Raw genomic sequence first — 26,119 nt, 5'->3', positions numbered from 1 at the left:
TTTACCTAAAGACAAATAGTTCCTTCAATCCTTATACAAAGTATACGAAGCAATCTCTTTTAATAAGTTAACATTTTGCAGAAATGCTCTGTATTTAGTAACCATAACAAACCTAATTGGAAACAATTCCACTTTACGAATCCAAGAGAATGTATATGGAATTTATTAAGCTTGTAAAGTGAAGTTAATTTTCATTTTCATTTGCTTCTTGATTTGTCAGTTTACAGGTATTTAGTTTATTTCACTGTTATTTTGTATTTTCATAAAAATAGAAGTTTTTCCATTTGCTTCCAAGTTTAAAGCCACATCTGTCAATAGTCTGTGCCACTTCTAGGAAAATACGTTTTGGGCTAAGATTCTTTATCTGTGCAACTTTAGTTGACATCAATTTCATGGATTATTAACTACTTTAGTGGCAGTAATGGGAGAGTACTCCAAGTACTCTTGTGTAGTCCCCTTACTCTGAAGGTTTTTAGATGATATTTTCAGATAAAATTCTCAGTTAAAATTCAATGTGTTTTAGCATTTTATTCTGTCTGTGGTTAATATTACAAATTCCTCCTCCATGATCTCGTGTAGGAATAACACAGCCTCCTAGAATCATGTTCCTTGTGAAACTGTTTTATATGAACTCCTGAATCTAAACCCCCCCATCCTGTGCACCCCTGGCCTCTCTCCTCCCTCCCACTCCCCGGTCCCCCTGCCCTCTTAATCAATTATTTAGCCAGTTATTAACCAGTTGTTAACCCACCTTGTGTACAGTGAACTACGGGATTACTAAAGTGGAAGGACAGCCTCTTCACACAGAGCTGAGCAGGCCCATGGACAATTGCAACAATCTTAGGATGTCTCCAGTGAAAGGGATGCAGGAGAAGGGGGACCTGGATGAACTTGGTGATAAGTGTGACAGCAATGTCTCCAGTAGTAAGAAGAGAAGACACAGAACAACTTTCACCAGTTTGCAGCTGGAGGAACTGGAGAAAGTATTCCAGAAAACTCACTACCCCGATGTCTATGTAAGAGAACAGCTAGCTCTGAGAACAGAGCTCACTGAGGCCAGAGTCCAGGTAGGAAACAAACTTCAGCATTTCCATGACAAATTGCGTATTGTAGGAACTGGTAAATGACACTCTTGGGGATTGTACGAAAGCCTGTAAAGCTAAAGTAAGCTGCTCATTTTGCTTTATTTCTTTATGGATAAGAGCTGTTATGCTGCAGTACTAAAATAACTTGTTATTTTTTTAAATAGCTTGTGTTGCTCTTCTAGAAACTTGTTTAAAGGATGAGAAAACATCATCAATAGTTAAGCTGTCTTGATCTCTTGTAGAATACCAGGCAGTGAATATGTAAATTGTTATACATAAAGATCCCATTAAAGAGACGTGTTGCATATAGTTCAGATTGATGACGATGCAGAACTCAGACACAGAGGATTCTGTGTGTGTTACGGCATGAAAAGTACAGTCTAAAAAGTAGTCAAATTCCTTTTTTCTATCCCATGACTATGTAGTGAAAATGCACATACATAAATGTGTATATGTTTATGTATATGTGTGAAGCAATCCTTTCATCTTTGTTGTATGGAATTATGTTAGAAATCACAAAATTAGGAGGAATATTTGCTCGTTTTTAAACTTGTATAACTGATGAACAACATTATTCTAGTTTTTGGGATGAAACATACTCTTGATCACTTAGTGCATTATTTGAGTATCTTCACTGTGTACAAATGTGATTCACTCAGTATGTGCTCGCACAGTAATCTCAACAATATTTATAGCTTTGGATGTGTAATGGTGAGAAAAGAAGCTAAGTATCCAGGAAATGCAGCCCTTCCCCTTTATAGAGATCTTCCATAAGGAAACGGTGTGAGCCACAATTTGCAAGTTTATCCTAATTTTAGATATCTTCCCTGTTCTGGTAACAATCATCATTTCAATGTAGAGAATAGCACTCCTGTTGATTCTTACAGACTGGGATTAATTTTTTTAATTTAGTGACTTGAATATGATAACAACTTCACAACTTGTAATTAAACACATACTCACACATGCATATAAAGAAACAGATACCAGTGCACATGCATACAAACTGAAATTAAATCAGAATCACTTTCAGAAACAAAGTCAGCTAATTAATTTTATAAAGAAGTGTTCCTTTCATGTCTGTTCAACCAGACATCATATTCACTGTTGTCATCAGAAAATAGAGTCCAAAACTATGTGTTCAGTTACATTGATGTAATATCAGCAATGCTGACAGAATTTATTTCAGTGGCTTTTAACTCTTCAGGCTCTGTGCAATCCCTCTCCTTCTGAATTTGACTTAAAAAAAAAGCTTGCATAATGTTAAAACACTGTTCTAACAAATGCATAATTCTGGAATTAAGAGAACTACTTCAAGAACAAATTAATAGTCAGAACAGGGAGAGGAGAATTGGATTACAGTGTCAACTGACTTTTTATCACTTTTTTCCCCAAAGTTTTAGAGGCTTCATATGCCAAGATTAATTAAAATAAAGAGTAAATGAAAAATATATATGTCTGTACTAGACTTTCACACATTTCTATTTCTCTCTTATTTAAACATGCTCTTCCCTTTCTTAAAAGATAAGTGATCTTTGCATTTCTCATATGCTAAATATGAAAGGATATGGTGAGCATTTCTATCCAGAGTAACAGGAGTATTCCATCACAAGATTAAGCAATTTAAAAGGCCTTACGTCACTAGAGGCAAGCATCTGGCAATTCAAGGATAACAAGCAGCAGATTTCTACATTGCTTTGTGGAGGCAAATGGTTACTTTATCTCTGCCAAGAGTCAGTTTCTAGTAAAGTGGTGTAAACAGAAACATTTTGGGGGATTGTCAAAGGAAAAAAATGTGTGCTTTTTTTCTCCTTTAGTTACTATAAATTCAAGCAAATTGTTTGATTTACTTTAGCACAGTGATCAGCTGGAGACCTTACCCACAGTTCCCTTCACTGCCATTTCATCAACATCCAATTTAATATTTGTCCTGCACACATGTGGAGAGAGCCAACCTGAGTCTAATTTATCTAAGTTGTTCTCTTTCCTGCTGCATATCAGTGCAGTAATTGGTACCCATTTTAAAGAGATTGTCAAGGTCTTTTTTCAATGAAAGAGACTCATGACTAAATTCTCTTATCTTGTCCCTGACCATTCCTGTAGACACAGGAGAATTTTTTTTTTGCCTTTTCTTTTCTTTTTGTTGAACTTCAGGCATCATAAATAACACAAATTGACCAACAAAGTCCCTAACAATATATACTCAGGAGTTACATGCATGAGACTTGCTTTGATTGCTGAGTACATTTTGAAAGATTGTACATACAAATCTGCAACATGTCCTTGTAAATTAAAATGAGCAAAACTATGCCCTGATTGCTTAAGCAGCATCAAAGGACAGTTGAGTTCTCCAAAGATCAATGCAAGAATGCAATTATGTAACAGTGTTATTTTAACTATCCCAGAATCTGGGATCAGAAAATATCCCTCAAAATACAGGAATTGTCTATACAAAAAGCCTCTGTTTAAGTAGGTATATATCAAAATTGATTCATGATCAATTTAACAGGAAGACTAACCAATCACATTGTTTCCTTTTAAAAAAATAATGGTTCTGTTAGTAGAGTGACTTCTTAAAAAAAGCTGTAATGAGTATGCTTATACCAGAACAATAAAGACTTTTTGGATATTACTTTTATACAGTGTTATTTTTCTTAGCACTTCCTTTATTTTATCAGCATAAGTCTTAACCAGTCCAAACTAAACTGTCTGAAATAAAAAATAAATTTTGAAAACCATGGGACAATGACAGATATCAGTAAAAGAAAGAAATGTGTAAATAATAGGTTTTGATATAACACCCGACACTCAAAATATTAGAGAACAGTACAAAGGCTATAAAGAAATTCAAGCATAAAGAAATTAGCTTTTAGTTGACAAGAAAGCATTCAGTTCTAAATCATTTCATAGTCCAAATTATTTCATAGTCTAAATGTAAAATACAATTCTTTAGTTTTCCATTATCAGAAAGAGATATCACCTAACAACACTGTGGAAAAAAAGTCACAATGTTTTTAAAACTGTCTGTGTCATGGTGAATTTTTATTTTCATCCTGCATTTTAAGCCTTCCCTATAGAAACCTTTCCTGTAGTGCCAGCTTTTACTGTCCTGGTGCCAGTTTTTTCTACCTTTTCATTACCGCACTTAATAAAGACTATGTACACCTCTAAGAGGCAGATTATGGGTAGTCATAGCAAGTTAGTGGGCATAAGAAATTAAGAGAAAGCTTCGTTACAATTTGACTTGCTGTGGACTGATCTTTCTCAAGTGGGTTGTTGCTTTTGATTTTGTTTTGGGTTTTTTGGTTTTGGGTTTTTTTCCGATAATAGAAAGAAAATAATATGTACTTTTAAAATAGACAGGAATAACCTGAGCAGGTTTGACACTGACAAGATTGAAACCACAAGAAATTAATTCTCAGGTGGAAAATTGCTCTTTCTTAGATAAAAAGAAATTTTCAAAGCTACTGTCCAAAATCTCTTGGCTTTTTCCTAAAATTCTTTGCACAGTATGTAATTGAGTTAACATTAGGACTGCTTCCTTTTATACTATAGGTTTGGTTCCAGAATCGAAGAGCAAAATGGAGGAAAAGAGAACGCTATGGTCAGATCCAGCAAGCTAAGAGCCATTTTGCTGCCACATATGATATATCTGTTCTTCCAAGGACTGACAGCTACCCTCAGGTATGGCAAATACCAAGTAGTACTTTGGTTCTACATTTGGCGACTGTCTTAATAACTCTGGTCTTGTATGCTCTGCTAAGATGAGGCATAAACTATGCGATCTCTAGACAACTTCTTTTTGATATAGTAAACATGCACCATTTCTTTATGGACCTTGACAGACCATTAAATAGAACAAGTCTTCTACTAGCATGAAAGCATATTATAGACATGTACAATCAGAATTGAATATATATGGCTGGGAGAGGGAGGCATAGAGACAAGACTGCTCTTTTAGACAGATGTAGTTTGTTTAATTTGTTTTATTCTTTTTCAGTTCCCTGTTAGCATATAGTAAGGTATACTGTGTAATAAGACTATAATCTTCTGTGTCTGGTCTCCAGTCCTATGGTTTACTGTCTTGCCTTGCTTTCTGCTATTGTTTTTCTGCTTGCTTGTTTTAGCACATTGAATACTTTTATTCTGAAGCCATTGTTTTTCATGTAAAAGCTTCCCACTGCTTTTACCACATAATTAATAAAAAAAAAAGCACTATGCAAAGCAAAATATCTTCCATGGGTCCCTTCCACTGCTGGTTTTTTGTTGCTCTCCTACTTCATTAAGTAGCAGAATCTTTTCCAGCCTTAGGAATATGCTTATATTCTATGTGGGTTTGCTTTGGTCATGCTCTGCATTCCCCCAGGCTGGGGGAAGAGTGGCTGGAAAGTGGCCCAGTGGAAAAGGACATGGGGGTGCCGGTTGACAGCCAGCTGAACATGAGCCAGCAGTGTGCCCAGGTGGCCAAGGTGGCCAATAGCATACTGACTTGTATCAAAAATAGTGTAGCCACCAGGACTAGGGAAGTGATTGCCCCCTCTACTCAGCACTGGTGAGGTCACACCTTGAGAACTGTGTCCACTTCTGGGCCCTACACTACAAGAAAGACATTGAGGTGCTGGAGCTTGCCCAGAGAAGAGCAACAGAGCTGGTGAAGGGTCTGGAGGGTGTCATATGAGGAGCAGCTGAGTGAGCTGGGGTTTTTTGGCCCGGAGAAAAGGAGGCTCAGGGGTAACCTTATCACTCTCTACAAGTGAGTCTGGAAGGAGGCTGTAGCCAGGTGGGGGTCGGCCTCTTCCCCCAGGCAAGAAGTGACAGAAGAAGGGGACATAGCCTCTAGCTGTGCCAGGGGAGGTTCAGGTCGTACATCAGGAAGATTTTTTTCCCTGAAAGGGTGCTTAAACATTACAGTGGTGAAGTCACCATCCCTGGAAATGTTGAAGAAACGACTGGATGTGGCACTTAGTGCTATGGTTTAGTTGGCATGGTAGTGTTTGGTCAAATGTTGAACCTGGTGATCTTGGAGGTCTTTTCCAACCTTAATGATTCTATGATTCTATGAATGTAATTAGCTTTGAACCAGAGCTTTGAACCAGCTGTGTCATCTACCCAGCTTAATGTGCTTTACCTCTGAAGAGGATGCACATTACTAAGTTTGGTGCCTGAGCCAGAGCTGCTTTGTGCTCCATCAGCTCAGAAAACGGACGTAACCAGTTCAGCCTGTTTTTATTTTATAGTGCAATAGTGCATTAACCCAAATTACATCAGCAACCACTGCACTACACATTCTGTGTTTAATTAGGTGGACACAATACTTATTTGAGACTTACCCAGGTAAAGGTGTGCAAAAAGATCTTAGGTACGCCTAGGTAGATCTACAAAGAGAGAGATGCACGGTCACTCACAGATCTCACTCAAGGTGTTTAGCTCTCTTTTGAAGGCCTTTCTGACTTATCTGTAACATCACAACAAATCATACAAGGAATCATACATAAGCTTTGGGATTTCTAGACTAAATTTTGTGTCTGCAAGCTCATCTTGTAATTTTAGTAGGATGTCATCTACAAATTTTCCCAATTGACAGAAGTTTCATTAGCAAAACATAATGGAATAATGCATGTCATTGGTAAGAACTTAAAATTATTGTTTTAAAAGTAATGTTTTTCAAAAATCCCAAAAATTTTTTGATAATATGTGTGTAAGCCATAAAATTCTAAAACCAATAAAATATCTATTCTGTACTTTCAGGTTGTTAAAAAGATAAGTGAGTTCACTGCATTTCTATTTAGAGTTTTGTTAAAAAAATATCTCCTAGACTGATGACATACCAGAGTTTCAGCCTGGAAAGCTTTCTATTATTAATTTATAAATTCTTAAAAATAGGAATTGAAATGCAAATGTTGGTCCCATAATCTTAAATCAAGCATCTCTAAAATGTATACACATATAAAATGTATACTCATTCATAAACACAAATATGTTGTGCTCACCTACAAACACAGACTAACACACTGCAGGTAAACAGAGGCACAAACATGTACCTGAGTCTAGTCACCTGCTTAAGAAATTTGTATTGTACTGTAGTGTACTTCAAGAAGCTAAAGGAGCTTCAAGGAGCTAAATGAAGGTCTGAGTCCTCTTTACATTGGCTATCTCAGCTGAGTGCTTGCATGTATAGTTTGGCTACATGATAAAAACATAATACCTTACTCTTCAGCGAAGAAGGTGGATGCTTTGCTGTATACTGGAATATGAATAAGTATCCAGGTAATTATCACAGAGCATTCAATAAAAGTTCATGTTCTTGCTAACCTGGTGGTAATTCTTTATAGTTGTCACATTCTTAAATCCTTACCTTCAGAAAAACTGCGTCTGTGTAATATACATGGTATTTCCAGTGAGAATGCTTGAGAAAATAAAAACCTGTTTTAAAAACACGATGACCACTAGCAGCACTAAATTCAAGTGTTTTGAACTAGATGTCCATTTTTGAATGACTTACTTATGGAAAATAAATGTACAGTACATGACTTGCTATAAATTCATCCATCTGTCCCAGAGGCAGAAAGAGGTATTTAAAATTATCTGCATGTTTGATTTTAGTGTCGTAGATTGATTTCCCAGACAATTCCATTATTTCATTGTAGTTAATGCAAGAAAAAAAATCAAATATCTTTTTTTTCTTTACTGTTATTCCCCCCACCAGCCATGTACAAGCACTCCTATTGCGACAATGAAATAAACAAATATTAGACAAGCTTTACCATACTTTTGAATAAATAGTTTTAATTCAGGACTGTGAAACACAGATCACTAGAGCTTATTTATGAAGCCTTTATTAAAACAGGGAAAAACAGATTCCCTGTGGCTGGAAAAAAGTATAGGATGAATATTGAAAAAGGATGAAACCATGATAAGATGTTTACAGCTGTGTGGCAGAAGGAATGGGAACAAATGTGAATTTCTGGTGTGCATTATAAAGATTTGCAGCCTGAAGATTTTCTTCTCTGAATCGCACCGTGGATATGTTGACAAAACACATCCCGCTTGCATTCCAGCAGAAGCATCAGTCTCTTGCAGTCAACAGAGGGTGTCATGGAGACTTCTGCTTAGTCTTTTCACCAATTATCTTCATCAAATACAAATTAAGAACATGATGCTGCTATGCATTGTGTGACTATATAAACCTGAAAAGTTTGTCCTGTGGGAAAATGATTCTTTCAACTTATTTCAGATAGAAGTTTGGCTCTGAAACAGAGGAAGGTTGAAGTTGGAAGGGACGTCTGGAGGTGGTTTGGTCCAAAACCCGTTTCTATAATCCAGTCTAATTTTGCTATTAAATTGCACATCTTTATCTTCAAAATAATAATAATTTGGTTTTATTTTTTGAGATCATATTTGTTTGCATTGCTCTTTCAGTCTAACTTTCATTATTTTTACAGTATATTCTTTAGCTGTTGCTTATTGTGTAAAATATTTGTTCATCTCTCTGCCAAGAATTTCAATATCTTCTGAACTGCTCAAATTCTGCATGCATACATCTTCCATTAATTATAATGGATTACAAAGGAGGGTAGTTAGTGCAATATTGTAGCACAATCATCTGTTATTCACATGTTTTTTTCAAGGCTTTAATAACATGCTGAGAACCAGATTTTTCTAGGAAAATGTTACACACAGTGCTTTTCATTAATTTTAGTAAAAGGTTTCAGTTTCACTAGTTTCAATACTTGAACTTCAAGCTTCTCTTGCAGATGCAGCACATTGTGGTCTGTCATCTTAAGTGCACTCAGAAAATAATTTACTGATTAAAACAAATATCCCAGACAGTCTGAGCCTTATTAATTAGCAATATTCTACTGATAGTATGAAAGTTAAGAGGGAGCATTTTACCATCAGTGGGGAATGAAGATTCACTTTATGGGGAAGTGAAATCTTACTTCAACTCACCTCAGTAAATGTTAGTAAACAAGCGATAGTTAATTCAGTCACCTAGATACAGTGTCTAGTGTTATTAAAGATGTCTCAGGATATACAAAACATTGTTAGAGTGCTGATGAGCAGGATTTGCAAGAAGGATGCACCCTTCACAGTGGGCAGCTGTGGTCAGATAAATATTAGACATTTGTATTTAGGAAACTTAACAGAAGGGACTTTTAGGCTAGAGATATTTTTTTTTTATAGTTGGCAAAAATCTGAACAATTATTTTTTTTTCTTTCTAAAGTATAAGGTATAAAATAGACAAGATGATCTCTAAAAATGTATTTTTAGTTCTGATGTCTTGTTCAGCTGCAGTCCTCTGTAGTTATATGGATCTATATATGATGTATTGGGAGAGGAACAATAAAAAGCTTCTTTAGCCTTATAATTCTCTTACCTTATTGGTCTTTATTTCACTACTTTTGCCATCCTGTTAGTGGGAAGGCTACTGTTACAAAGGGTACTTGATCTCCTCAGATTTGATGCTTAAGCATGAGAAGTAGCAAGGCACCAAAAAAGCTGAGACAAAATTTCATTTTACCCCCTCCTTATTCACACTGAAGAGTGAAATTTGATCAAAAGCCTACACTATTATAACACAGATTTCCAGTTTTCCCCGTCTAAGTTAAATTTATAAAGATGTTATCTTTATAATTAAGTGCACCAGTATGTAAATAAACATTAAATTGTATAACTGAAAAGCAGATGTAAGGGGCAACATTTTCCCCCACCTAGGCTCTTTCCTTACTTTGCATTTTTTCTCCTTCTTGCTTGTTCTTTGAATCATGTTCATTTGTTGAGGTTTTTCTTCTAAGTTCTTTTAAAAGAATTCATTTTGCCACACCATTCTACTTTCCCTCTCAGTATCACATGTTAAATGTTTGGGTTTTTTTATTTCCTTGAAAATGCAGGCAAGAGTTAGATAGAATTTAAATTTTTGTTTTGGCTGGAAAAACCAAGTCTAGTGCAGGTGGGAGTCCTAAGAAGACAAAAGTAATTCAAAAGTATGGGAACTGGGATGATATAGAAGATGTAGAAAAAAGGGAGAATGTTGAAATCCAGAAATTCAGCATTCTGAAGAGGCTGAAGTTTGCATTCCATCCACCAGACTGATAAATCAAATTATATGTTGAACTGCATGGCATCGCATGATTTGTTGGCACTCAAAGAGTGTAGAAGTGATTTCAGTACACATGTGTTAAGCACTAAATCCTTGGATCATCACTACAGTTTGCCCTAGCCTTAGTACCTATGGGTAATCCTCATTAGCAATGATCGGTTACATGCTCCAATTAAATGCTCATATGGAATATATTAGACATCACATGTTATAGGACTTAAAATTTCTTTTAACTATAGCAGACATATAAATGACAGTTAATCACAATAGCTCAACAAGGTAATAGCTATGGGTACACTGATGAGGTAGGAGTAGATGTGGTAGACATATCTGAACTAGCTTCAAAGAAGTTTTATCATACACTCGTGCTGTCTAGCTGCCACAGCATAAAGCTCAGGCTGAGCCACCACCTGGATGGTACATGGCTTGCTGCATGTGTGCTGGCTTGCCTTGCTGTGGCTGATCTTCCAACAAGAGCAACACTTCTAATCTTTTTGGGTGGTGTCTGCTCCACACACAAAGTAGCTTGTGCACTGCCCTCTTATTTTTTCTTGGTTCTAAACCACCACTGTATGTGGTCCTCCTCATAGTGTCAACATTCAGCTTTTTGCTCTATGGGTTTTCTTGTGAAACATGTATTCCTTTAAATGTGCGAGTGGCTTTACTTGGGCTTAATTATAGGGTGTATTCATTTTTTTCTGAGATAGTTGTTTTTAATAGTATTTTTCAAACTATGAAGTTTTGTCTTTATCATAAATGTGAAATATAATTAATTCTTATGATAACTGGCCCTGAGATTGCAGTAGGGAGAATTTACAGCAGTTCACAAAGCATTCTGTACAAGAATGAAAGCTTGATGACTTTTCAAATCCTACACTATTTTTCAGATTAACAAGCTTGTTTAAGCATGGAATCAAATGACCAGATTTTTATTTTGTTCACCAAATGTAAATGTATGGACTGAATGGGTCTACCACATATTTTAGAGCTGTATTATAAAGTCTCTCACTACCATGGACCAAGTAGCATTTTATGCACATATCTGAGAACAGTGTGCTGCAGCTCTCTTATGACTCGACACAGTACAGCTGATCTTCACGTGTTCAGTAGGTCCAAGAGCTCCTACAAAATTAAACCAAGAAATATTCTGTCTAGATGTAAATAAAAAAAGTACAATGAGCGTGGTAAAGCTTTGGAACAAATTGCTCATAGAAATTAATGAAAAACTGTAGCTGGAGCTACTCAAAACATGGCTGGATAGGGCTTGGGTAATCTTATCTAAATTCAAGGTTAGCTGTGAGCAAGGGTTTTGAATAATAATCCCAGAGGTTCTTTTCAGTTTAAATTCTTCTGAGAATATATAAATTTGGGAAGTACAAACAAATCTCTACCCATATTTTGGATGTTCTTAAGAGGATCTCAGAAAAAAAAAGTGGAAGTGACACCAGATTAATTGTGCTGATGTACTAGGAACAACTAATAGCTGAATGAATTGTGAACTAGCAGTTTTGAGCAGTTTCAGAGCTATTGCATTTAATTTGCCTAAAGTGCCTCCTTGTGCTACCACAGGCTTGATGTTTTCTGACAGTGAAAGTATTGTTGTTTCATACAAGAAGAGGACTGACAAAAATTTAGCAAATCAGTCTGATATTCAAGTTGTATGTAATTACGTAAATTCTTAACTGTTAAGTTAGTGCTGCTCTTGTTTTCCTTGCAGTGTCCAGGAACACCATGAAAACAGAGAAAATGTCTAGTTTCTAATTACTTATTAGAGAAATTATAGTAACATAATTATAGTAACATAATTAACATACATAACATTTATTATGTAATATAATAATAACAATTATAATTTATTAATACCTAGAGACCTTAAAAGAAATAAGAATTTTGTTTCCCATGTGAAGACTAAAATATATCTCTACTCAACTAGAAGTAGTGTGCTCATATGTGTATGCTGGAAACAGAGTCCAGTCTGGATAGGCAGGTGACTCAAATAATGAGTGAAGAGATTTGTTGATGGGAGAACCTGAAAGTAAAACTCAGAAAATTTTGAGACTTGAGTTTATGTGATTTCTCCAGGTGCTGTGTAAAAAGGCTGAAGCTCGAGGAGCTTGAAAGTTTAACAGAAAAAAGCAATGACACTAAGTGGGATGACCAATTACCTCAGCTTATTTTCCTCTGAAGTGTCGAGCAGAAGGTCATGTGCTTAGGAAATGATATCATAGCTGTGTTAACAACCATAACTCTCCCTTATGTTCTTGTCAGAGCTATGAAATCCTATTTCTTTTTCTATCAGGAAGGGTGTGTGTGCACGTGTATGTGTGTATAAAACATACAGTAGGTAAATATATCGAAGGGCTCTGGTAATTTCATGGTAACCACAAGAGCAAAGCTCAAGTTGTTTGTGATGTTAAAAGAAACCAGAGATGTGCTGTATGTATAGCCTCATTCACAGTCTCTGAATTGCCTTTTATATAGTTCATGGATCACACAAGATTTTAAGAGGAAAAATATTTTCTTTAAATTTATGTACATAATGTTCCTTTTCCTTCTAACATACCAGAAGAAGATTTCATAATTTTAACTTATTGTGAAACACTACTGTATTTATTTTTAATACAGGGATACCTTCTGCACCTAAATTTCTCTACAAGATATTTATGTTGTAATTCCTTGTTAAGAAATGAAAATCTAATATAAAAAGTGAAGTCATTCTACCAACTAAAATGAATAGAAAATTTATTTGACTGAAACATTCTTTTGGAAAATATAATTGCCTCATGTAAAACTTTTCTAGCATCCTATGGTATTTCTGAAGTTAAGTTTACTAACTTGGATTCCTACCTCTAAGGAAGAAACCTAGGAGAACCCTTTGAAAGTTTTAGGAATTAATAGTTTGTTCACATATTTCCTTAACAAGACATTGGCATATTTTAGGATTTGCAGCTGAATTCTGTTCTCATTTACACCTGTGCAATCTCACTGAAGCTAGATTGAAAGAGATTTGTCTAGGAAAAAATATCAAGAAAATTAATGGTACTAAATTTAGTTTACTGTAAACCAAACTGCTAAATATGGAAGGAAAGAGTGTTTTTGTGATTCCTCCAGACCACATAGGTTATTGAGCACTTTCAAACTGAGTCTCTAAGCCTTTTGAAGTCTTCCCATCATGACTGTATTAAAGGGAAATTTGTGCATGTTCCTATTTAAACAGATTTTTTGGGAAAAATTTTCCCATAATTATATCTGTGCAGTCTGGATGACTGCAGCATTCAGCACAACATTTCTTAGAAAGAAATTTCAGATAAATGAGACTTTGTCACATATGAGTTAACTTTGGAGATTATAAACTCCTTCAAAAATAGCTCCTGTATTAGACACTGCATAGATTAACTGGTCCCTCCCCGGGTAAATTTGTCTGATTATAAGTCAAAACTGTCTCAGGTAATTTAATTAAGGAGTAATAAGGTAGCTTATGATCATGCCAAGATACAGAGGGTTTCCCATGGGCTGATGTTTCAGAGTCTTCTGAAAACTGATTAAGGGTAGAGGGAACTGGAAAGTTCTGAAACTCTCATTAGATTCTCTTTCCTCATGTAGATTTTAGGAGGCTGACCAGAAAGAGGAAAAATCCTCTGTATCCTTCCCCAGATACTTTTCTCACTCCTTTACTTCTCAGCAGACCACCTAAAATATACAGGAGCAGATGCCTGAGATGTACCTAACTAGCTATGTGTATGTGTGTGAGTGAAAAAGCAAGCTCCATTCACAAGTGTGTGTGGAATTGTGTGTATGACTGCAGAAATGAATGTCTGTGTAAACAAGGAGTTGAGCAGACCAGGAGTTTGGTGAGATATGTTGCTACCATGACTTTTCCTGAGGTTTCTGCAAGAAACAAAAATGGTGCATTTACTGGTTCTTTTTTTGGTGTTGGAATTTCTAAGGAGCCCAAATTAGTTTGTCAGCTCCTGGTGACCTTGCTAATATAACTATTTAAAACTAACTTTTAAAATAAGACTGTTTCATCCTTGCTATCTGCAATAGATCTCAGCTAGATGAGTTCAGCGAACCATAATTTATTACTTTAGTTTGTTGGTGGTTTGGTGAGTATGTGCTGTTGCAAAGTGATAGGACAAGGGGAAAAAAATCCAACTCATCAGCATTAGAAACATGTTTTCATTCTCTCTGTGTGTGTATGTGTGTGTCTGTCATAATTCATTACTTCCCCTGACCTCTACTTTGGCAGAAAAAAATCAGTCAGCTAGAGAGATAACCTTCATATCTTAAAGTCAAAATTCCTTTGTCTATGAATTTGGAACATGAATGTAAAATTAAGTTTGAAGTGGGAATTCACTTTACAGTGCTAGCTGAAGATTAACTGCAATTACTTCAACACATAGCAGAGAACAACGACATGTGGGCTCAATCACAGTGCATCGGAGCAATGATATACTGAACAGACAACAGATTTTTAGGACGAAGACAAATTTAGCAAAGTAAAACAAATAAAAGGATATAGTTACTGGCTGACAAGTTCTGTGCTGTGAATGAGGGCTAAAAATGTCTTGCATGATGTTATTTGTACATTAAAAAAAAAACAGCGTTCAGGAAAGAGATATACGTTAAAGTGGAGAAGACATACAAAGCTGTATATTGTATAATGGTGTGCGCAAGTGAGAAATGACTGAGGGAGTTTGACTTTGTGAGAAATTATATCATATCCATGTAATACTCATAAAGAGATAGAGAGTAGAGAGTGTTAAAGAACAGAAGGCCAGCTGCTGAGTATGAAGTTTTATTAAATCAAAGTGAATTAGGCAGGAATAAAAAATTGCACAGTCTGAGATAATGACAAGAACTGACTTATACTAGGTCTTTAAAATCTTCCTATCTCTTTGTCTAGTAACAAATAAGTGAAAAACACCTCTCCATAAATAGCATCTATACATAGATGATTGAAGGCCTGAAACTCAGAATGAAGCTTTAAGTGACTGCCAAGTATAGAAAGGATTATACATCAAAGCTTGACTACATGGTTAATCCAAGCATTGCTGGTAACCACAAAGTTTGTGTCCTAGTCTGTCATGCAACATTTTCCAGGGACGCACAGTGAAGCCTGTTAAGGCTGAGAGCTGAAACAGAAATGCCCTCAAAGTATCATTTCACCTAAAAACCTAATGAAAAGAAATCTTATCTCAAAACTTTTGAATAACTCTTGAATGTAGAAAAGAAGCAAAACTCTTGAATGTATTATCAATCATTCCTGTGTTTTATGGTTTAATTTGTTTTAAAGTAATTATGCAAGGCTTCTCAATATTAAATTTTGCAAATATTTGTTGGGCTTTGTCGCTTGAGAAATCCAAAATGGTTTGTTTGGTTCACCCTTTTCTATTCTTTCCTACCATTACAGTAAGAATTCTAATGAGGAGAAGTTTTTATGGTGAAAACAACTATGATCTTTTACACTCTTTTGACACCTTTTCTCTGAAGTCTATTGTGTGCTTCCACTAAGTTTATTGACTGGATGGGCTGATGGCATCCTGAGGTTCAACAGTAAACATCACATATGGAGCCACGGAGCAAATGGATGACAGAGCAAGGAGTATGACTCATCAGCCCTTGCTCTTAAATGAAGAATTTAGTATTTTGACTCGTGATCACTTCATGCTATTTTCTAACATGATTGTAGAGAGTTGGTTAAGTACTTGTTTCTTGTTTTAGAGGACAACTAATAATGAATATGTGAAGTAAAGGAAATCAAACATTACAGAAAACAAAAGATGAACTACTTAAATTTAATTGTATTAATTTTATATGTTCCAGATTCAGAACAATCTGTGGGCAGGGAATGCGGCTAGCGGTTCTGTGGTTACTTCCTGCATGCTGCCACGAGATACGTCCTCCTGTATGACACCTTATTCCCATTCACCCCGGACAGATTCTGGCTACACAGGCTTTTCAAACCACCAGAATCAGTTCAGCCACGTGCCCCTCAATAATTTTTTCACTGACTCATTACTTTCTGGGGCAACCAATGGACACGCGTTTGAAACCAAACCAGAGTTTGAAAGGAGGTCCTCCAGCATTGCAGTTCTACGGATGAAAGCCAAAGAGCATGCAGCCAATATTTCCTGGGCCATGTAATATAGCAGTACCCTTTCTCAATTTCTTTTTTTTAATAGCAAACTAGAACCATTTTTATTTCCCATATTTAAAGGGAAAAAAAATAAGCTGCTGTGTGTGGAATGCTAGAAATCACAATATACACGATGTCTGCTTAAACCAATGCAATATAATATTTAACAATAAAACAAGAATAAACCAAATAGATTTACCATACATCAAGCTCAACAAACCCTCTTTGTTTTGGTTTTTACATGTAGGTATGTTTTGTTGTACCAGTTGATGAAATATGATTATAGAACCTGCAAAAAAGAATAAAACTACTAAGCAAATATGTCTGGTCCATGGTTTTTAGCAGTCCTGTATACAAAATTCATGCTTTACAAATGAATACTTCATAAGGGAACAACTCTGTAAAGGATAATAAATTTATTATACTCAAACCATGATGTAAATCTCTAAGCACATCATGCAAAGAAGAAAATATATGACCGTTCATGTTGTAGGTGGAATTTGTAGACTGAGTTTTCTTAGCACTGCGCTGCTGCTCTAAGTCAGCTCTGCTGTTTTGCTAAATGCATGTTGAGCTTGTTAAACTTATGTCAATGAACAACTAATGTAATAAGAATAGAAAGTAATCCTTTATCTTATGGACCTGAGTGTATTCTTATTAAAGATAATGAGATTTTTTTTTTTTGTGTCAAATATACCAATAAAAGCAGGATCACAGAGGTTAGTAGAGTTTTGAAAGACATACATAGATTATCTACGTCAACTAGTGTTTAAATTAAATTTTTAGGGTTACAGATAGGATCATGAAACTTTGGTTACTAAAAGAGAGCATGCAATAGTATTGCTACACTTTCAACAGAATCCAGATCTGGGGAAAAAACCCACAACAGTGAAGTCTTACTTCCGGTGCAGTCTGTCTTACTGGGTTTTGCTAATGATAGTCGAACTGAAATGAAAGAACTCTAACAAGGCTTGCCAGTCTCAGTTTGTAACGGCTCTTAAGACATTATAAAAGAACATTTCATTTAGTTTTAGTAACCATTTGTGGATACTTTGTTTATATGTTTTCCAGAGTATAAAACTGATTTGCTCCCTTTAAAGTATACAGGAAAAAATTTTTCTACCGCAGTGGAAGAAGGATTTGGCTCTCAGGTCCCAGGCTATCACAAAGGAATTAAAATGTCAGCAGACTTTCTGACATTTCTGGTGGAAAAAAAATAGAGGAGAAGAAAAATACTTTACATCTGGAGAATTGCTATCTGCTTTGATTTACTTCTCCTCCCTTTCCCCTTGTCACATTCCAAGCTCTTTCAGATGAGTGAAATGTCAGCCTCTTTGAAAGCAACAGTCAGCCTCTCAGGTTCATAAAGGCAAGCAAATTAATTGAAATAAAGAAGGACTTGCATGGCTGTGATTAGAACAGGATACAACTCTCTAGGCACCCTCTGTTCCTTCTTGCTTTTCTCTCTGACCATTAGTTAGGAACAGAGGGTGGATGGAGGAAGAAGGGAAGATCCAGGAAGCACATTTCCTCACAGAAACTGCAGAACTACCAGTACTCACAAACAAAAAGGAACCCCCAAATATTCTCTGATGCCACTTAGGGGGGCTAAACTTGAAACAAAAATTGGAGATGGATCCATTTGGCAGCCTATCAGAGGAATAAACAAACTTAACTTTGAAACCACGAGTTGAATTATTTTTTTTTACAGCAGATTCTTACACAGCTGAAAGGAAGGTTGTCCTATTTGCCACTAATAATAAACTCAAAGTTTAACATATACATATACTCCAATTTGGGGTTTCTTGATTTGTTTCTCCTTTTAAAAATTAGCTTCGATTTTGGCCAGAGGAACTGAAAAAGAGTTTTCTGGCTAGAATTTATCTTTTCCCTTTTTTATGGTCTGTTTAGACAGCAGTAAAATGAGCCTTATAACTTAAAGCAGAAAAAAGAATTTTATTGGTAAAGGTAGAGACACTAGTTTTAGATAGATAATTGTGTCACATGCAGAAGGATGAAAGTGGTGAAAACACAGGGGATGTTTTAGCAGGTCTAACTCTTTCTGGTTGAAAAATATGTTTGGGGTTTTTTTATGTTTTATTTTATCCAGTTTCCACGTAATCATTTTTTAAGGTATAGTATTAAAACATGCCAAAGTGATTTCCAGATAATTTTTAAGAGCACCGTAAGTGGATAGAGAAGCAAAAGTTTAGCTGGAAAACTCCAAACCATTTTTATTGTTGCCTTTTTCAATTTACTTATTTATTTTCTTAGCAGAATTTGCTTTTGTTGTCTTCTGACAGCTTCCCCAAAATAATTTTTATGAAGTTTGTGTCAGGAGTAAAATCTAGCAATTCCTAGGCATTTATTGCATTGACAGATTACTTGGGGAGAATAAATATCCATTTTCAAAATATTACAACATTTTTAGATGCTTGAATCCTCCAAAATCAAAGGGGAAAATAAAAGACCATGTTATTTTCCTGCTGATTTTAATTAAGTGAAAGCGAAGCAATTCTAATAATTCTTCATCCTCAAATCCAGCAATGGAAATTATTTGTTACATGTTGCTAGCATAATTTTATGCATTAAATAAATGGGTATTCAACCCCTCATTAAACCTGAGGTGTGATAAGTTGCAGGCCTGCATTAAGCTTGTTATGCTCTTGCATCAGCCTTGTCTCAAAGAATGAATGATAGCCTGTTGGTTGCAGCGTTTCGTTTACCTAATGAAAAAGTATCTTCATGTTAGATGTCAAGTACTACAACAGGGTCACATTCTGCCACTTTTATTTAGTAGTGCTTTACTCCATGAGTAGATGCATTGATGGGAGTTAGGCTACTCACATAGGCCAAATTGTGAATCACTTGTAAATGTTTATTCACAATGCCCCCATTCATGCGAAAAAAAAAGCTGCTCGGCATAACTTGAGTAATCAGTTCATAATCAGGCCCAACTTAAGGTACTATTCAGCTTTGGTAAGGATGGTAGAATCTGGGCCACATTGGCTTAAGTCCAGACTCAAATTTTTTAACCAAGATGAGTAGCTCCTTATTCCACAAATAGTGTACAAACATCCAACGGGGCTATTTGTAATGTTCTTTTTTCATAAGAAAATTCTAGAAAAGAGACATTTCAGTTTATGCGAATAATTTGAGCAAGTTTCTATTCAAGGTAAATGACTTTATTTTCCACTGGATTACCCTCCCAAATTTGATAGGACTTATGTTCTTGTGCTTTGATTTTATCTGCTTAAGGATTTCTTAGCATGACCAACAAATATTTTTACTGCTTCTTGAACATGTGGAAAATGCACTAAAAACAAATGGAGGTGATTTACATAGCCATCCTGCCAAGTACTTTAACTAACATTTGAGATATGTGATCATCATGCTATGTTGAGAAGCAAATTTATAGAACTTTTCGACAGAGTCCCTATCCTGTTAAAAGAGAAAGTGAAATATTGTTGTAATTATTGCTGTGAAGAATTGCCATGACCTAGCACTGTGACACTTTTACTCCTATGATTGATTCATCAACAATTTGAAAATCTTAAGCCTGTATTTGAACAAATTTTTGAACAAATATAAATTTATCTATGAAATGTAAGTTTATTTATATTATGATTTTTTACAGACTCACATAAGTGATGGACAACACTGCATTTAAGAGCTAAAGACCCTTATGATAAAGTTTCCTTATGATAAAGATGGTCAGAAAAGTTTGACAAAACCGATTTCTACCTACAGTTTAATCAGCAGTGTTACATACCACAGGAACATATCAATGAAAGCATCTTTTGTTGCTGCAAATAAGCTGAAATGGACTATATTTCTCATTTCACTTCTTCACTGTCATAACATTTTACACTGTGAAGTGTTGAAAAAATCCAGTTCAATATGTTAAAGGCACTTTATTTTGGCTGTGAATTTTAGGATAAGGTCCTGAAGTATACAATTTAACAAACATAACCAATATTGTGAGTTTAATAGTGAGATAGTTTAGCATGATAGAAGCAAATTATTTTGTTTGCAAAGAATAAAATATTACAGTTTTTTTCAAAATGACAAAAATTAATTTTTTTTTTTTAATAAATTTTTAAGCATCAAAGCTATTTAGAAATCAGAGTTAAATCAGGCTGATCAGAGTTAGAACCCATTAAAAACATTATACCTCTTAGTTTCAAAATGTTTCCAGGGGAAGTTCTTTCTGTCACAAGGCACTGATTTTTTTCCCTGTTGTGGTTTAACCCCAGGCAACCACCAAGTCCCACGTAGTCGCTCAGTTACTCCCCCACCATTAGGTTTGGAGTGAGAATTGGAAGGGTAAAAGGCAGAAAACTCATGGGTTGAGATAAAGACAGTTTAATAGGGAAAGCAGAAGCCACACACACAAGCAGAGCAAAACAAGAATTAATTCACTGCTTCCCATGGCAGGCAGGTGTTCAGTCACCTCCAGGAGAGCAGGGCCCCATCACGCGTAGCAGTTACTTGGCAAGGCAAAGGCCAGCACTCCAGACATCCTCTCTTCTTCCTTCTTTCCCCTGGTCTATATACTGAGCATGATGTCATATGGTCTGGAACATCCCTATGATCAGTTTGGGTCACCTGTCCCAGCTGTGTCTCTTGCACACGTCCAATGCACCCCAAACTTCCTCGCCACCGTGGCAGTACGGAAAGCAGAAAAGGCTTGGCTTTGTGTTAGTACTGCTCAGTAATAAGAAAAACATTTCTATTATCAACTCTATGTTCAGCACAAATCCAAAACCCAGCCCCCTGTACTAGCCAACTGTGAAGACAATTAACTCTACCCCAGCCAAAATCAGCATATTCCTCCAGCACTTTCATACCCAAATAACAAGTGGCCTACTCATTTCCAGAATACAGTTTTCTTATTCCTCTACAGTGATCTTTTTAGATTTGGCTGTCATCAGAATGATGAAGGAGTGTGCCGTAAATATGAGAGTATGATGACTGGGGACAGCAGAATAATTTTCTAGGAGGATAGTTAAGATGCAGTGCTGGAGTAAGAGAGAATCCTAAAACTAATGCAACCCTCCCTTCCCTTTGTTGCCTAAATTCCCCCTGCCTAATTATTTAATATTAAAAATAATTTAAATAGGCTTGATCCTCCATGCTTCAAACTCCTGTGCGAATATTCCTATATGTTTACCAACCAGAGCTTATTTTAGTCTCACTGTCATTACAGTGGGACAAAGTCTTCTACTAAAATCCATTAGTTGCAAAATTTTTGATACCGTGATTGCCCTGTGAATGAGCAATTTATTGATATGGAGAGGGATGAATAAGTTGCTTAAAGGCTTTTTTTTTTTTTTTTTTTTGTTGAAAACTAAAACTTTAGTTTGCTTGGTTTTGGTTAAATCCAATCTGATTATAATTAAAAAGATTGATTGTAGGTGGGATAAAATCCTAGTTAACACTTTCATAATATTTTTGCCCATCTGAGAAGAAAAGGGTACAGTTAACATGAAAGATATGTTAAACAGCATCCTCAAAACCAGAAGTATCTGAATCTTTGTAAGGCTCTATTTACTCAGGTGTATCTATTCAAATAAATTTTTTAATCATAAAAAATGGAAAACAGTTGAGAACTTTAACAGAAAATTACAGTACAGAACATGCTAATTGCATTTTTCTTTCAAAGCAATATTAGGGGAACAACTGAGCTTCTAATGTACTAAGAATGATTTTTCTCATTACTTGTTATAAACATTTTAATGTATAATGAAATGCATATTTATATATGGAAAAATCTATCAGTTGTCGTTTGAACACATAGGGTAAATAAAAGACTAAATGATTTTGGAGCCCTTTTAGAAAAAGGTCTGGAATAGAGATCAGAGTTACTGAATATTATTTAGCAAATGCTTAAGTAGTATATACAATGAGAAAAGAGGAAAATACACTCATTGGCTCAGAGTTTATTGAATATTTAGAGCCAGAATACTCAGAGTTGGCAAGAAGGAATGAAGTTTTCTTAACTCTACTCAAAAATCTCCTTATGATCAAATCCTAATTGAAGTTAACGGGAATCTTGCCAGTGATCTCACTTGGGAGCAGAATATGATCACTAATAAACACATAATAGATTTACTATCCTAAATCAAATTGTCCTGGAACAACATTACTTAGTTTATATGAATGTTTTGTTCTGAGGTAGTCCATTCACCTATTTTTAAAACACTGAAATTTATTAAATCAACAATTTACGTCTATTTTACTAGAACAGTTTCCATATTTGTGCCTGATTTTTTAAAACATTTTTATTTTTAGGAAGACCTATTCTAAGGAGGAGTGTTAGTTTTGGTGTGAAAACAGTTCTATGCATATGCTAAATTTCTAGTCAAGAGCAGAGCATTAACCCTTGTATAAACTAATTGGACTAATTCTCTTATGGAATTTAGGCAAATAATGTAACTAAGATAAACAGAGTCACTTACATGTCCACATTTATCTACACTTTCTATTTATACTGCTAAATGCTTAAAACAACATTGGCCCATAAATTTGCCTTTTTGTTCTCATTCTTTTGGCAGTGTTTCCTACATGCTGCACTTTTAAGAGTGCAGTTTGGTCTCCTCTCAAATAAATAAGAGCTGTGGAAGGAAAAAACTGCAGCTACAAAGTAGTTCTAACCCATTAAATGCAGATGGCTCACAGGGGGTTTAATCATAAGAGAGAGAACACACATCATGCTGAAATATAGAGCTGTTTTCTATCACTTGTTACCATTTGAATGTCTGTCCCAGGAAAGTGAATTCAATATATCTTCCTGGCCATCAGTTGCCCTCTGAATACTCCTTCTCTCTCTGATGTAGCTAGATTTCCCTTTAGAACATACAGAGATGAATGAGCTCTTACCACACGTAGAAGTGAAAGAAAACATTTCTTTCTGCACCAGAACAGATGAGATTCATCATTAAGAGAATGGATTTGACCTTGTCAAGTGGACCAAAGCAATTTATAAACAAACTCCTACAGGGGAGGCTACTTTTGGCTGAGTACTATATTAGCAGTGTTTTACTTATGCCCGCTGCTACCTTACAATAACTTCACAAACAGGCTGACTTCCTGAAATATAGAGTGCTGAGAGATATCACAGATGTACCTACAAACACTGGGATAGCAGAGGTTACTTCCCTCCCTAGCGGCTATCTGAAAATCTGTACACCCATCTTGCTTTCTCGTTCTTGCAAAAGTTGCTGATCACTACCCAAATTAAATCTCCATTTCAAGTTTAGCATATCTATCAAATATGTATCATCTGTATTTATACTTCAATTTGCCATTATTATAGTTTTTTGTGTAATCACTACCCATATGGATGATAGTGATCAATATGAAATCGAATGGCATCTAACTACCAGAACACTAGCAGAGTAACAAAAGCAATTCAGCATGTGTCTATTTTATTTCCAGTGTTGGAAAAAGAACATAAACAGTCAATAGATTATTACAAAGTTGTCTAGATCAGCTGATACTCCTACTTCTACCAATAACTTTTCTTCCTTTAACAGGATACCTAAACTGCAGGCAGGAATTTTAACTCTCCTTCTCCCAAGTCTGTGCATATACTTTTTAAGTGAGAGCAGGGTTTTAGTGGTAACAAAAGCACAATGGTTTGCATCTTTTTTTTCTGTGCAATGATCATAAGAAAGGCAGAAAAATGAAGATATTCAGTGGCACAAAGATAACCTTGATGTGTGGGAAGAGAAGATCATGTGCCAGCCCAAGGGAATGGTTGCATGGTAAAGTGGAGAAAAGACTCACTAGATGAGTAAGCTAAGTTTTTACTGTGGACATACAGAATCACAGAATCACAGATCTATTGAGTTGGAAGGGACCCAAAAGAATCATTGAGTTCAAATCAGCCCTGCACAGGACCTTTTGCAACAGTCACACCATGGGCCTGAGACACTTCTTGAATTCTGTAAGGCTTGGTGCTGTGACCACTTCCCTGGGGAGCCTGTTCCAGTACCCAACCACCCTCTGGGTGAAGAACCTTTTACTAATATACAATCTAAATCTCCCCTGACACAACTTCAGGCCATTCCCTTGGTCCTGTCACTGGTCACCTCAGAGTAGGACTCAGTGCTTACCTCTCCTCTTCCCCTCATGAGGAAGCTGTAACTGCAATGAGGTCTCTCCTCAGTCTCCTCCAGGCTGAACAGACCAAGTGACCTCAGCCACTCCTCATACGGCTTCCCCTCAAGGCCCTTCACCATCTTTGTTGCCCTCCTTTTGACAGTCTCTAATGGATTAATATCTTTCTTATAATGTGGAGACCAGAACCTCCCCATCTGTATCAATTTTAGTCGTACCAGCAGAACTGATAGTATTATAATCTCCTTTATGCCTCCAAAAAGAGAATCATGAAACATTTGCAGAAGGGAATTGACCAAAATATTCAGCTTTTTTAGATTCACTTTTCCTATGGCATCTACCCAAACAAAAGAGATGCAATTACTACTTCCCCGAAGTCTATAGTAATAAGAATGTATAAGTGATAATGTTTTATTGCATTTTTTGTTGATACTGTTTCAGAAATCATAGTGTTGATGACTGTGAGAAGAAGCTTTTTCTTCTCATACTCAGAAATTTAACAGTCTATATGTGGAGTCCTTCATGTCATTAAATTTCCCAAAGCTTTCAAAAAGCATGGAGCCTCCATCATCTACATCATTTACGAGTCTTATGTGAACAGCCAAAAGCTAGATACATATTTTAGCTCAGGAGAAATCTATGCTGTCCAAGTCTTGCCTGATTCATCATAGAAACTCTTTAGTGTTCAAAAACCGAGAAAACAGTCTTGTTTTATTGCCAGTCTATGTTTCATTGCCAGGAGATATCAATACTGACCCTCTTGAGGTCAGAACAATGAAAGGAATTTCCCAAGTCCTTAAAAGGCACTATATTACATATATTCATAGCTGCCTAGCAGATTTATGTCTTGTTCTTCATTAGGTCAAGTTCTCAAAGTCTTCTGCTATTAGATTCAGAAAAGACAAAAGGCCACTTGCTTTCTTCTTATAGCTATTCATTATTTGTGCACCTCTGTGTGCGTGTGTGTGCGTGCTAGGTGTTTCTGTGTCAAATACAGAGATGAGGGACCCAATTCTGATGTAATTTCCCTAGTTTTATAATCACTTACTCTGATTTACAGAGGTGTAAGCAAGGACCTTGGGCCCTGGACCCAGTATACTTCGAGTGAAAATACACAATTTACAGAAAAAGGGAAAGATTGTAGCAAACATCCTGTGATTGAGTCCTACTGTATAACATTTATCTTCACTCACATTTTTTATAAGCATGCATCTGTTTACACTCTCTAAGAAGATCAAAGTTCACAGAAAACTTTTATTAGCCTGGGAAGAAACTTGTCTCTTTTTAGAGGAAGAAAACATGGTTTATCATCTGCCTTAAATGAAACAAAACCAAATCTCTCCCTCTCACCAGTTTTGCACCAGGCAGTAAGCATCCAAGATGGGTGACACTTACTGAAAGGAATCCTGTAATGTCTTAACATTTCTCCAAAAGCATTAATCCATCCTGAAATCAACCCTCACAGTTTTGATCTGCCTGAAAATTCATTGGGATGTTTGCAGAGATTATATTTTGCTGTTAAATTTGGTCCTGTGGATTCATGGAGTAATCACATTTCTATTGTCCTTCAGCTTTATTGATTCTGCTGGAAACCACAGCCCAGGATAAAAAGGGCTATTTTCCATTTATTCTGCCTATTAGTATTCTGATGGGGGTCCTTAGGAAGTTGT

The 26,119-nt window shown here is 35.9% G+C and overlaps 1 protein-coding gene across 1 annotated transcript in view; it reads left to right on the top strand.

Annotated features, from left to right (window-relative positions):
- Positions 1-19,756, top strand: part of ALX1 (ALX homeobox 1) — a 47,132-nt gene extending 27,376 nt beyond the window's left edge. The window contains exons 3-5 of the mRNA XM_064655534.1: positions 763-1,067; positions 4,641-4,769; positions 16,013-19,756. Of these exons, the coding sequence (XP_064511604.1) occupies positions 763-1,067; positions 4,641-4,769; positions 16,013-16,333 (755 nt within the window). The 3' untranslated portion in view covers positions 16,334-19,756. The remainder of the gene's footprint in view (positions 1-762; positions 1,068-4,640; positions 4,770-16,012) is intronic.
- The last annotated feature ends 6,363 nt before the right edge of the window (positions 19,757-26,119 follow it).

This window comes from Pseudopipra pipra, chromosome 5, assembly GCF_036250125.1.
Source record: "Pseudopipra pipra isolate bDixPip1 chromosome 5, bDixPip1.hap1, whole genome shotgun sequence".
Taxonomy (NCBI): Eukaryota; Metazoa; Chordata; class Aves; order Passeriformes; family Pipridae; genus Pseudopipra; species Pseudopipra pipra.
Note: the sequence above shows the minus strand (reverse complement) of the source record. Positions and strands in the feature narration are given on the sequence as shown.